This window comes from Ctenocephalides felis, unplaced genomic scaffold, assembly GCF_003426905.1.
Source record: "Ctenocephalides felis isolate EL2017-DRISC unplaced genomic scaffold, ASM342690v1 CF-g0.4_SCAFFOLD_03571, whole genome shotgun sequence".
Taxonomy (NCBI): domain Eukaryota; kingdom Metazoa; phylum Arthropoda; class Insecta; order Siphonaptera; family Pulicidae; genus Ctenocephalides; species Ctenocephalides felis.
In genome coordinates, this window is record NW_020539725.1 from 60,309,750 (window position 1) to 60,324,178 (window position 14,429).

Here is a 14,429-nt window from a genome sequence, read left to right on the forward strand (position 1 = left end):
GACTCTACTGACGAGCAAACTAATCTAGAATTAATAAAAGGGAGTCTACTGATGAGCAAACTAATCTAGAATTAATAAAAGGGACTACTAATCTAGTAATAAAAAAGGGACTCTACTGACGAGGAAACTAATTTAGAAATAAAAAAGGGACTCTACTGACGAGCAAACTAATCTAGAAATAAAAAAAGAACTCTACTGACGAGCAAACTAATCTAGAAATAAAAAAGGGATTCTACTGACGAGCAAACTAATCTAGAATTAATAAAAGGGAGTCTACTGATGAGCAAACTAATCTAGAATTAATAAAGGGACTCTACTAACGAGCAAAAGCTAAAATATATAAAAGGGGACTTTACTGACGACCAGACGAGTATTTAAGTCAGTTCATATAATGCAAAATATAGTTTGCTTGTTAGTAGAGTCCTTTTTATTTTCATGTCTGGTAAAATACAGTTGATGACGAAAAATACTAAATACTAAATACAAAAATTCAAAAAAATACCCAGACTAAGCACAGTCTAAGCGCCACTCTGGTACAAATGTTTAGCCAAGTGCGTTCAGACTGCTTATGTACTGGAGTAATTTTCGAATTTTGTGAGAAAACTATTGAAAAATGTGAAAATGCCGCCAAGCTAAGCACAGTATAAGTGAAAATGTCGCACAGAATTATTTGCAAATGCGTTTAGACTGTGACTATACGGGAGCACTTTTTCGAATTTTATGTAAATTAGGCAACTATTTTTTTTTAAATTGAATTCAAAATGAAATGACTATTGGTAATGTTCTGAAGATAAATTGATTTATGATATACATTTGTTTTGCTCAGATATAGCAAGATAGCAAAAATAATTAACCTTACAGTATTTGTTATTAACGTTTAAAATTTCTCGAATATTTCATTACGGTACGGGAAGTTCCAGCAATTTGCCTCAAGACACGATTTTTGAGTTTTAATCGTATTTTTCAGACGTTGCCCTGTTGACCAAATTCCTCAACCGTCCCTTATCCTGTCGTCTGACCCATCTGATGGAGTGTCCTTGTTTCTTCGGGGCCATGCATTCGCACAAAAGGGCCCATTATGAAGAAGTTATCAGACAATGGCAGAAAATTGACAAGGAGGTCGCCAGTTTACCGGAGTATGCCGATACCGAGGATTTTGGAGTCGTCGTGCAGACTTTTCCCGAAAAACTGGTGTTCCCTTTGAGCGATGATGGTAAAAGTACTGATTTTACGCTGCTCAGCGCTGATTGCTTCCACTTTAGCCAGAAGGGATACTCTAGGGGTAAGGGATAGTTGATTGTCGTTTATTGTCTCTAATGACACTCTCTATACAATATTCATCTCTATATGTCACTATTTGTTACTCTCACACAATATACATTGTTCTTTCGTTATTCTATCCATATGACATGCTATAATTATCTTTTAATGCATTTGTACTAAGCGAGCTTAAAGAAGTTTTACTTCAAAAAATTCAATAGTGCTTTTTGGCATGTTGGGTATCGTTTGAAAGGTCTCGATAAGTAGAAGACGAACACTGAAATCAATTGTATGGTTTATTCATAAAATATACACGTTTCATAAATTTGTAGTAAACAAGCTTAAAGAAGTTTTACTGCAATGTTTTAATTTTTTGATTTTTTTTAGGTGTTATATTTTTCTACCGAATACTAAAATTACCTATGTGATATATCCACAAAATATACAATTTTTATGTATTTGTAGCGGATGAGTCTAAAGAAGTTTTACTTCAAAAATTTGAGATTGTATTTTTTATGGCATGTGGGGTATCGTTTAAAGGTCTCGACGAATAGAAGACGATTTTTAGAAAAAAAATATTATTTGTAACTAATACTAAAATTAACTATGTGATTTGTTCACAAAATGTACACTTTTTACGAATTTTGTACCAGAGAAGTCTAAAGAAGTTTTACTTCAAAAATTTCAGATTATTTTTTGTGGCATATGGGGTATCGTTAGAAAGGTTTTTCTGAATAGAATCCGAATACTGAAATCAACTTCGTGATTTGCCCATAAAATATACACTTTTTATGAATTTGTAGTAAACGAGCTTAAAGAAGTTTTACTTCAATAATATATAGATTATATCTTTAATGGCATGTGGGATATCATTTAAAAGGTCTCGACAAGAAGTAAATGAAAAAAATGATTATATCATAATAAAAACTGAAAAAGATATTAAGAATAATATATAAATAAATAATTAAGATAATAAGAATAAGAAATATATATTGTATTTATATTATATTGCAAAAAATATTAAAATATTAAAATTTACTGATTTTTTTAAATGTAAAATATTTCTAGCGGATACTAAAATTAAATATGTGATTTATCCACAAAATACACACTTTTTACGAATTTGTAGCAAAGGAGTTTAAAGAAGTTTTACTTCAAAAATTTCAGATTGTTTCCTTTATCGCATGTTGGGTATCGTTTAAATGGTCTCGACGAGTAGAAGACGATTTTTACAAAAAAATTAACATATTGCAAAAAAACATTATATGCATAACCATATTTTATTGCTATATATATGTTAAAATTTATTTTCTCAAATATATGTAGAATAAAACTCTGGTAACTAATACTAAAATTTACTATGTAATTTGTTCACATAATATACACTTTTTATTAATTTGTAGTAAACGAGCTTAAAGAAGTTTTACTTCAAAAATTTCAAATTATATCTTTTATGGCATGTGGGGTATCGTTTAAAGGGTCTCGACGAGTAGAACACGAAAAAAACGATTATATTGTAATAAAAATTTTATTAACACACCTCATCTCAAATCACTCGTTTATTGTCTCTAATGACACTCTCTATACGTCACTATTTGTCTCTCTCACACAATATACATTATTCTTTTGTTATTCTATTTATATATCATGCAATTTACGCCTATATATTTTTTTATCTATTTATTTTTTATCTATTTATTTTTTTATCTATTTTAGCAACAAATGCTCTATGGAACAATATGTTTGAACCGGTTGGAAACAAATCGATGACTTGGAAAAAACAATTTGAACATTTCAACTGTCCAACTTTAAATAATCCTTATATTTGCACAAATAAAAATTGTGGACGACAAGGGTACGATGAAAAGGAAAACGAGACGGATACATAATTAAAATAAGATAATATGAAATAGTTATAAAAGTTAGGTTAGGTTCGGGTTGGAAATACTTGGACGGTTCGTTAGAATTCTGTTTTATGAATTCGCATTTTAATAATATTGAATTAGGTTTTTTTTATTGGTCTTTGACTCACTTTAATTTAATTAATTAATTTAATTAATTACGTTAATTTTAGGCGGTTTTTAAATATTTTTTAAAACATTTTTTCGAGACTTTCGAAATTTTTAGTCCATCATATTTAAAGTTTTATTCATTTGTGTAATCATATATTTTGCTACGATGAATAGTACTTTCTTTAAAACTATAATGTCACAATTTTGGGATTTGGTTTTTATTTGAACATTTTTTTGATAATTTTACATAAAAAGTACATAATAAACTTTGCAGGTCAAAATAATATTGAGATCACAAACAAAACTGTTTCTGTTACGTTGTATTAACGTAACGTATTTCTGTAACGTTGTACTAACGTAACTCTGTTTCATAACAGTTACGTTAAAGTTGAAATTAAATTGTGGTTTTTGACTACCTAAAGAAGTTTATGTTTTTAGACGTTTCAAGTCATTCTGAACCCTTTGATACTTGCTGCTTAGTTAATTACTTGATGCTTAGTTAATTTTAGGCGGTTTTTCAGAATTTTCGTAAAACATTTTTCGGATATTTTTAGTACTCTCTTTAAAACTATCAAGTCACAATTTTGGGATTTGGTTTTCATTTGAACATTTTTTGGTAATTTTGCATAAAAAAGTAATTAACTTTGCAAGTCAAAATAAAATTGAGATTACAAACAAAACTATTTCTGTTACATTCTATTAACGTAACCGTATTTCAATTACGTTGTATTGACGTAACTTTGTTTCATAACAGTTACTGAAGAAATTTGTTTTTTTTTTACGTTTCAAGTCATTCTGAAACTTTTGATACTTGATTCTTAATACTTAAATAAAGTGCCAGTTAAATAATTATTATATAAATATATATTAAGTTTATTTATTTAAGTTATTTACGATGATCAAGTTGTTATATAATTCGATCATGAATTAATTATGTATTTATAATAATTTAAGTTTGTCGTTTAGTAAGTTTAGGATTTAATAAACATATAAATAATCGTGCCATTAATATAAAAATGATAAATTGTTCTGTAATTTTATACAAAATTTTATTTAAAAACAAAATTGGTTAGCACTATTTAATTTTGTAGCTTTATTATTTTAATATTAATATTTTACCAATAACTCAAATATGAATCAAATTTATAATTTTAGTATGTTCATTATTATTTATTTTATTTATTTATTTGTACAACTATAGTATGTAATATAATGTACTTGCATTCAATAAACTTTATTTGATTTTTACCATAAAATGCTCAAAATATTTGTTTATATATTATTGATTTAAAATTGTTTTGTAGAATACATTTGAATTTAGCGCCATTTATTTATTTAAATAATTTTGAAAACATTTGATATATGATATAAATTTGATATATTATGTTTACATTTGATATATTGTTGTTTAATAAAATAATAGAAATGGATTATATGATTTACGATTATAAATATTATTGAATTAAAAAACTATTAAAAAAATTAAATTTTAGTTTAAATTTGGCGCCATTTTTGCAAACTGTCAAGAATATTTCCAAAAATTCATATATGCATTTAAATATGTTATAGATTTGGAAATAAGTTGAATTATGAATTATATGTGATTTTAATATAGTCAACCATTTACTTAAATATTTTACATGTGTTTTTAATTTACATTTTTAATTTTTGAATATGACGCCATTTTGATTGAAAACTGATTGACATTCAATAAAATTTTTAAAATAATTAATAAAAATGTGAAAATATTTGATATATTAAATTTTTATTTGATATGTTAATGATTAATAAAATAATAGAAATGTAATATATGATTTTTGATTAACAATAATATTATATAAAAAAAAAACTAATAATATTTAAATTAGTATTTGAATTTGGCGTTATTTTTGCAACTGTCAAGAATATTTCCAAAAATTTATATATTTATTTAAATACGTTATAGATTTAGAAATAACTTGAATTGTAGTTTATGTGATTGTTTTAATATAATTCATCATTTGTAAAAATAATTAAACAATATTATTATATTAAAATGCTATTAATATTTGTTTATATAATAATTTAAATTAGCATTTGAATTTGGCGCCATTTTTGCAAACTCAAGAATATATCCAAAAATTTATATATTTATTTAAATATGTTATAGATTTAAATACAAGTTAGATTGTAGCTTATGTGTAATTTAATTAATATAATTTATCATTTATTAATTCTTGCACATAGTTTTTAACTTAAACAAATTTATTGTTAAACATTTTTGAATATGGCGCCATTTTGATTAAAAACTGTCAAGATGTTTACAAATGTCAAAACTTAACCTTTACGATTTCTTTAAATTGTGTAAAAATACCTGAAAGAATTGAATATATTATGAATTATTAAATAATAATAATACTTTATTTGTGTGTGGTTAACTCTAATTAAAATTTTAACTTATTCTAATAGAATTTTTGTATATATTTAATAAATTAGTGCAAAATGAGTAGTATTTATATACAAGAGCCTCCGACGTCAGGAAAGGTAGTACATAATTTATTTACACTCATAATTTAGCGTTTTTGCTTGTATTGTATATTTAAAGGTTAGCTTTTCCTAATTCTTTCTTTCTTTTGTAGGTTTTGCTAAAAACAACAGTAGGTGACATCGACGTAGAATTATGGGCAAAAGAGGCTCCAAAAGCATGCAGAAACTTCATACAACTCTGTATGGAAGGTTATTACGATGGCACAATATTCCACAGAGTCGTTAAAGGTTTTATTGTCCAAGGAGGAGACCCCAATGGTGACGGCACTGGAGGCGAATCGATTTATGGAGAACCTTTCAAGGTCTGAACTACAAATCAAAAACCAATTACACAAACAAAGTCAATATTGTATTTCTTTTCTCAGGATGAGTTTCACCAGCGTCTCAGATTTGCCAGACGTGGTCTTCTTGCAATGGCAAATGCAGGTAAAGATGACAATGGGTCCCAATTCTTTTTCACTTTGGCAGCAACTCCAGAATTGCAAAACAAGCATACGATATTTGGTAAAGTTACTGGAGAGACTTTGTTTAATATGTTGAAGTTAGAAGAATGCGAAACAGATGATGATGAAAGGCCTATGTACCCGCAAAAGATATTGAAGGTTGAAATATTGAATAATCCTTTTTCTGATATCGTGCCGAGGGTTAGTAAGGAATTCGAGTTTAAGGAACCTGTTAAGGTTAAGGAGAAGAAGAAAGGAGTCAAGTGAGGGAATTGATATATAAATATATATGTATATATATATATATATATATATATAAATGCTTATGCATAGTATTTTTTCTATTCAGAAACTTTAAATTATTATCCTTTGGTGAAGAAGCTGAAGAAGATGAATTTGAAAGTACAAGTGCTAATCAGAAATATTCTACAAAAGGTAAATCTTCTCATGATATGTTAAAAAATGATCCTACGCTGGATAGTACACCTGCAGTTGATATTAGTGAGAAAAGCAGCAAAACTTCTAAACAAAGGTAAGATTTTTATATTTATATAAATATATATATATATATATATTTATATATATATATATATATATATATATATATATATATAATAAGTTAAAAAATATTTCTTATTCCAGAAATAATGAAAAAGAGTATTTAAGTGATGACCAAAGTGATGAGGAAGATCGTAATGAAGAAGATGAAAACAAATTGACTACAGAATTTGTTAGAAATAAATTAAAATCAAAAACAGATAATAAGAAGAAGTTGCCAATGACTAGTTATTATCTTGGTAAAGATAAACAAGATGAAAGGAAACGAAAAGCGTAAGTAATTGTTGAAATATATATTTAAATATATAATAATCAATATACATAATGTTGTACTTTTTTTACCTTTGTTTTTCTACAATTTGACCCAGTTTTTTTTATATAATTTTGTCCTAAACGACTTAATTTGTTATACAGAGATTCATAGATAATTTTATCTACTTTTTATTGATATATAATAATATATACATGTTTAAACAATTTTTTGAAAAAAAAAATAAGCAAAATATAAAAAATGCAACCCGAAACCTCGACATCTTAGGCTCAGTAATCAATTTTAAAATTTAGTCAATTTTTTTAATATAATTTTGTTCCAAACTATTTGAATTATTATATACAGATTTATAGATAATTTTATCTACTTTTTAATAATATATAATGATATATACATATTTGAACAAATTCTTCACAAAATATTAAAAATGTATCCAGAAAACTTGACATCTTAATTTAAATATTCAATTTTAATTTTTTAACTTCCCGTAGGGTAAGTTATTGTAATGGGCCGAAAATCGGAATTGAAAATTTTTACATTTCTCGACGTTTTGAAGGTTTCTGAACATTTTGGCATACCTCAGAAAAAATGGATGTGTGTGTGTGTGTGTATGTATGTATGGATACAAATTTTTGCCCACGTTTTCGGGCGTACGGATCAACCGATTTGAATGGTTCAAAAAACATTCGATTCCTATCGATAGGGAAAAGAGCTGATTAGTTTTTGGCAAAGGCAGGTCTAGCCGTTTCGGAGATACGGAGCAAAGAGTGCAGAAAATAGAAATCGAATTTTTGAGAGAACGGAGTATCCGATATGAATGATCTAAAAACAATTCAATTAGTAATGATTGGGAGAAGTGTTTATTAGTTTTTGGCAAAGGCAGGCCCAGCCATTTTGAAGATACAGAGCTTAAATATGTAAAAAATTACAGTTTTTGAGAGAACTAAGCGTCCGATTTAAATGATTCAAAGAACTTTCTGCTTGTCTTAACAAAATAATTGATTTTGGAAAAAAAAAAATTCAACTTTTTTTTTTTTTTAATTTTTTGTATATCGAAAATAATTCAGATTTTATTTTTAATTCTGACTAAAGTTCTAATATACTTTCAACTTTGCAATTCAGTTTATATAATTCTTATAAATATTAGACAATGTTACAATATTTATAATAATCTATTTGAAAACATTCAGTATTCCTCGAACATTTCGTTACGGTGCGGGAAGTTCCAGCAATTTGCCTTAAGGCACGATGCCATAATTGCCTCAAGACAGAATTCCACTTACAGCTGGTTTTATATAAATTTGTTCCTGACGGTTTAAATTGTTATACACAGATTTATAGATAATTTTATCTACTTTTTATTGATGTACCATAATATATACATGTTTGAATAAATTATTTAAGAAATTTAGCGAAATATAAAAAAAATGTAACCAGAAACGATGAGCTGGAATATTTTGATTCAATTTTAAAATTTTCAAATCATTTTTTTAAATTTGATTTCATTCTAAATGATTCAATTGTTCTATACAGATTTATAGATAATTTTATCTACTTTTTATTCATGTACAATAATATACACATGTTTGAATAAATTATTTGAGAAATTTAGCGAAATATGAAAAAATGTAACCAGACAACTCGACATTTTATTTTAAACAAGTGGCTCGGTTATAGGCTAGTGGTGTCCATACTAATCTAATATAGGATATAGTGGTGTGCAGCGGGCATAAAAATATATATTCATTTATTAATTTTAGAGAAGAAATTCGTAAAGAATACCGTGATCTCAAAAAAGGCATCTCGGACGAGAAAAAGGCTAGATTAGAGGCAGATAAAAAGAAAGATAAGGAAGAGGAGGAAAAATCCAAAAAGAAAAAAGTTGTCGACAGTTTTCATGAGGAACAAGAAAATTATAAGAAGTTGACACAAGCTATACCGAAAAAGGGAGCCTCCAGGTAATAAATAGACTCACTTAATATATATATATAAATAAATAAATATATATTAGGTTGTCAAATATCTCCCTTCCGCTTTTTATATATATATATATATATATTGTATTTTTTAGAGAGGAATTTACCTTAAATTTGTTAGCAAAGTTTCAAAAGAAAATGACGGCTGCAAGAGAGAAAAGCTCAGATGAACCTACAGATGATAAGAAAAATGATAATATTGAAGATGACGATGATAATGATGAATCTTGGCTGTCTCATAAATTACAGTAAGCATTTTTTTATAATATTACACTAAATTAAAACAGTCACTACAACTGTATTAAATATTTTTAAAACCTTTACAATAATATGAATATATAATACAGTAATTTAAATGAATAAAATTGCTGACAAATTTTAATTACTAGATAGATATATAGATATATACTAATGCAACTTATATATATATATATATATATATATATATATATATAAATTTTAATAAGTTAATTGTAATTTATTCATCTTTGTTTTTATTTATTAATTCTTCTATATTATTTATAATTAATATCTTTGTTCTAACACTTATATCCTTAATTTTCCATTATTATTATATATTTCTTTTCTTTAGGTTTGAGGATAAAGGAGCAGTGTTGGCAAAGGATGCTTCAACAAAAGGTGACGATTGGTTTGAAATATATGACCCAAGAAATCCTTTGACCAAACGCAGGAGAGAGGAAAGTAAAAAGATACTGAGCCAGAAAAAGAGATAGTGAATGGTTGATATTTGGGTATAATAATTATTTTTTGTATTATAGTAATAATGGATACATGATTGATACTGGAATTCAGTATACCCAGTACACATTTTTATTTGTTTTATGCTTGTGACTTCTAAACCGTTCGTTTAATTTGAATGATGCCTTTGGCAAATTTGTTTAAAATTGAATGAATAATAATTTTGTCTAACATTATTTCACTCTACAGCAACTCGGTGTGCTTAAAAACGCATTTTAAAACATACAACTTTGCTTTCGCCTTTATTGTAAAGAAATCGCATAGTAAAAACGGCGGAAGCAAAGTTGTACACTAAATACTCATAAAATGTTGCACTAATGTAATATATATGCTTATAATTCTAAAACCATTTGTTTAATATTAATGATGTATTCGGCGAATTTGTTCAAAATTAATCAATCTACAAAAGTTTCTAACAATAAATGACTCTAAAGCAACTCGGTATATTTAAAAAACGCAATTGAAATAAAGTACATGAATAATTTGAGTATAAAGTATACTAGTTTCCATACAAAATGAAGGTTTTCAAAGATTTTCTACATAGTGTTTGTAGTGAAATCTTGCTTTGGAATTCTGTATACCAAGAGCATATCTTTATTCTATCGCTTGTAACTTCTAAACTATTCGTTTAATATGAATGATGCCTTTGGCAAATTTGTTTAAAATTAAACAATTAACAATATTGTCAAAATTAAACAATTAACAATATTGTCTAACATCATTATACCCTACAGCAACTCGGTATACTTTAAATCGCTTTTTAAAACATACAACTTTGCTTCCGCCTTTATTGCAAAGAAATCGTATAGTAAAAACGGCGGAAGCAAAGTTGTATACATAATATAGCTGATTTTGATTTTCTTGTATTATAGATTGTAATAAAATATATGTATATATATATATATATATATATTATATATATATATATATATATTATATATAAACTAATTTTAAAACCTTGTAAAACAAGCTTTATAATTTTGATTTTCTATTTATCATTTTCCATTTTGAATTTCCCGCCTTTCCGCCATTTTAAGTGCGCTGGCAACACTACTGATAATTATCCTTTTAAAGCAGTTGCGACATTTTTAAATCTCAAAACATAACCACAAACAGCATGCGTGTTAATTTAACTAATAGTTTCGTGTTTTTTTTAAATATTTATTGATTGTTAAGACATTGAAATATGTTTAAAGTGCTGTTTAAAGTTAAACTTTTGTGTTTAATGTAAAAGAGTGCAAAATACGTGGAAATAAAGAGTCAGAAATAAAAACTGGGAAATGATATTGTAAGGTTACTTCTTTGAATTTTAATAAATTTTAAAGGAAATGTATCTAATTAAGCATCTAATTATATATATATATATATATATATATATTATAATAAGATTTTATTATAAGTAAGATTATATTTCATAAGATATAAATCTATTTGATGCAACCGATAGAATCATTTACTTCAAAACTTCATTTATAGTGTTTACATTATTTATTTATTATTATTGATTTCAAAAAGCGTTGTTTAATGTTAAAGTTGTCTGTTTATTGTAGTAATGTACAATCTGTGTGAAAATTACGTATATAACATTTGTAGAATGTTTTTGAGGTTATGTTGAGCAATTGGTGAGTACTTTCTTTAAATTTTATAAATATATATATATATATATATATATTATTAAATTGACATCGACAATTATGTCTTATATATCCTACTCAATGAATAATTCCTCTGATGCTGAAAATTCAGTATTATAATTGATCGGTTATCAAACGACTTGAAAAATGATTTAATTACTATTACAAATATAAGGCTTTAAAGGGAAAACTTAGGATTGAGTATATATTTAAATTAAATCAATATACAAGACTTTCATTCAATAAATACAATATAGTACAATAATTATTGTCAATAAATAATCATTATCATTAAACTAGAAACACAAAATTCATATTATTGTTTTATCACATGCAAAAAGCCCTAACGATTACATTCATATATATATAAATAATTTATCACTATGAATTGACTGATTTATTTTAATTAAATACTAGAAATAAAAATCATCAAACTATTATATACTAGTAAATGCTAATTGTTATAATTAGTCGGGAAAATTTGCGTTAGGCATATTAATTGTCTTGGATTCAATTTTATATTTATTTAATAAAGAAAAATGTACATGCAAAAAACATACATACTTAGGTATATACAAAAATTGTTTTAAAAAATTAAAAATACATACATGCAAACAAATTGTTATATATATATATATATATATATATATATATACGTATATATATATATATATATATATATATATATATAATATATATGATTAAAAAGATATTCTTTGTAAGGATTTGTCTTTAAAAATTAGGACATGAGAAATATTCGAGATTGTTTATTTTAATAATTTATGCATTTTGTTTGTTGCCATCTCCATTTTGCCTTTTCCAATTCAACAAATCATCAAGTACAGCTTCCATTAAAGGGTTTCCTCCAAGACGCTTAACCTGTTTTGAAAATAACATAAATATTACTAAATTAAAAATTATAACATTATATAATTGTTAACTTAGTTTGTCTCTAATCGCGCGTTTATTGTCTCTAATGACACTCTCTATACAATATTCATCTCTATTAATCACTATTTGTATCTCTCAAACAATATACATTATTCTTTTGTTATTCCATCCATATATCATGCTATTTACGTCAACATAATTATCTTATAATGCATTTGTACCAAGCGAGCTTAAAGAAGTTTTACTTCAAAAAATTCAATAGTATTTTTTGGCCGTATGAAAGGCCTTTTTGAATAGAATCCGAATACTAAAATAAATTACGTGGTTTGTCCACAAAATATACATCTTTTACGAATTTGTAGCGGAGGAGTCTAAAGAAGTTTTACTTCAAAAATTTTAAATTGTATCTTTTATAGCATGTTGGGTATCGTTTAAAAGGTCTCAACGAGTAGAAGACGATTTTTACAAAAAAAATTATTGTATTGTGAAAAACCGTTAATATTTCATTGCTTAAAATATTAGAATGCTAAAATTCATTGATAATTTTTTGAAATTGAGGTGTAAATCTATTTTTATGCGATTTGTGTTCACAAAATATACACTTTTTAAGAATTTGTAATAAACGAGCTTAAAGAAGTTTTACTTCAAAAATGTTTAGATTGCATTTTCATGGCGTATGGGGTATCGTTTGAAAGGCTTTCTTGAATAGAATACGAATACAGAAATCTAATGTACGGTTTGTTCACAAAATATATACTTTTTACGAATTTGTAGTAGAGGAGCCTGAAGAAGTTTTACTTAAAAAATGTCAAATTATTTTTTATGGCATGTTGGGTATCATTTGAAAGGCCTTTCTGAATAGAATCCGATTACCGAAATTAACTGTGTGATTTGTCCATAAAATATACGCTTTTTATTAATTTGTAATAAACGAGCATAAAGAAGTTTTACTTCAATAACATATAGATTGTATCTTTTATAGCATGTGGGGTATCGTTTGAAAGGTCTCGACGAGTAGAAATGAAAAAAAAAATGATTATATTGTAATAAAAACTGCGAATTGTATTAAAAAAAAACAACATAATAGCAATAATTACTACAAACATTCAAATTCCAATTAGAAATAATTATCTGTTATTTAAATCAATTATTAAGATTGTAGTTATTTGATACTGACCTCAGCTCGAGCTTGCTTATCAAGCAAATCCAGTGTCTGTCGTGTGTATTCAAAACTTCCCAGTTTTTCAAGTAATGATATGCAGTACCTTTTTACTTCGATGTCTCGTGTTCGTTGTCTTAGTATATCTATATTTATATATAAGGAATAATATACAAGTACATATTCATATATATATATATATATATATATATATTGAATGGTAGAGTCTTGGATTTGTGTATATTTTGTAGAGTTTCGAACAAGAATCCAAAAATAATACAAAATAAAAAACAAGAAAAGTTTTTTAAAAAAAAACAATTTCTTTATTTAATTATTTGTTTATTGTCGACGTTTCGGAACTAGGTACGTTCCATCTTCAGGACATCTGTCAAGAAACATGATCTTGATGAGATTTTTGCAAACAATATGTTTAGGAAAAGAAAATAGATTTTTCTTAAATAATGAATTAAATTGTAAAACATATAATAATGTACAGAAATATGATAATATGTTCAAAATAAAAATGATAAAAATAAATGAGTGGATTATCAAAACAGGATATTAAACATAATAGAAAATTTTTTTGAAAGTTATGGAAATTTTTTAAGAAAAGGTTAATGACAAAGTTGAATTAATTACCTGTATGTTTGAATATTTGTTAGCACTTTTTCACTAAACAAGCTTTTTAACAAAAATGATTTTGTGAGTTAATTTTCCACCGAATAATTAGTTTTTGTAAATCAAAATTACTAAAAAACTTTGTCTTTTTTAAAATTATTATTTGAAAACACAAATAATATGTTCTCTGGATGTTGTTCGATTGGTTTACGAAAAATTAACTAAATGAAACTGGTGTGCCCTTTGTAACAGTGTAAACACTTGAACGAGAGATGTGAGATTGTATGTGTGTGTTTTTATATGTCAGGGTGTGAATACTTAA

General features: G+C 25.9%; 3 protein-coding genes across 3 annotated transcripts in view; 2 read left to right on the forward strand and 1 right to left on the reverse strand.

The window, feature by feature from the left end:
* The first annotated feature begins 1,053 nt into the window (after nt 1-1,053).
* Nucleotides 1,054-3,149, forward strand: LOC113386406 (phospholipase B1, membrane-associated-like). Its single transcript, XM_026624187.1, has 2 exons — nt 1,054-1,282; nt 2,977-3,149. Exons 1-2 carry the CDS (start codon nt 1,054-1,056, stop codon nt 3,147-3,149), a joined length of 402 nt encoding a protein of 133 aa, XP_026479972.1.
* A 2,567-nt stretch (nt 3,150-5,716) lies between these two features.
* Nucleotides 5,717-10,469, forward strand: LOC113384626 (spliceosome-associated protein CWC27 homolog). Its single transcript, XM_026622372.1, has 8 exons — nt 5,717-5,795; nt 5,891-6,100; nt 6,164-6,504; nt 6,591-6,773; nt 6,884-7,072; nt 8,831-9,028; nt 9,142-9,294; nt 9,639-10,469. The coding sequence occupies exons 1-8, from the start codon at nt 5,754-5,756 to the stop codon at nt 9,778-9,780; spliced, it is 1,458 nt and encodes a 485-aa protein (XP_026478157.1). The 5' UTR covers nt 5,717-5,753; the 3' UTR covers nt 9,781-10,469.
* Nucleotides 10,470-12,186: 1,717 nt separating this feature from the next.
* Nucleotides 12,187-14,429, reverse strand: part of LOC113386407 (geranylgeranyl pyrophosphate synthase-like) — a 5,355-nt gene continuing 3,112 nt past the window's right edge. The window contains exons 2-3 of the mRNA XM_026624188.1: nt 13,508-13,635; nt 12,187-12,318 (exon numbers count right to left, since the gene is read on the reverse strand). Of these exons, the coding sequence (XP_026479973.1) occupies nt 12,220-12,318; nt 13,508-13,635 (227 nt within the window). The 3' untranslated portion in view covers nt 12,187-12,219. The remainder of the gene's footprint in view (nt 12,319-13,507; nt 13,636-14,429) is intronic.

Excerpts from the sequence above, each read along its gene's own strand:
- LOC113386406 (XM_026624187.1), top strand. The coding sequence starts at position 1,054 with ATGCATTCGCACAAAAGGGCCCATTATGAAGAAGTTATCAGACAATGG. Across the intron at positions 1,283-2,976 it reads CCAGAAGGGATACTCTAGGG|CAACAAATGCTCTATGGAAC; the intron begins GTAAGGGATAGT and ends TATCTATTTTAG.
- LOC113384626 (XM_026622372.1), top strand. The coding sequence starts at position 5,754 with ATGAGTAGTATTTATATACAAGAGCCTCCGACGTCAGGAAAG. Across the intron at positions 7,073-8,830 it reads GATGAAAGGAAACGAAAAGC|AGAAGAAATTCGTAAAGAAT; the intron begins GTAAGTAATTGT and ends TATTAATTTTAG. Across the intron at positions 9,295-9,638 it reads TGGCTGTCTCATAAATTACA|GTTTGAGGATAAAGGAGCAG; the intron begins GTAAGCATTTTT and ends TCTTTTCTTTAG.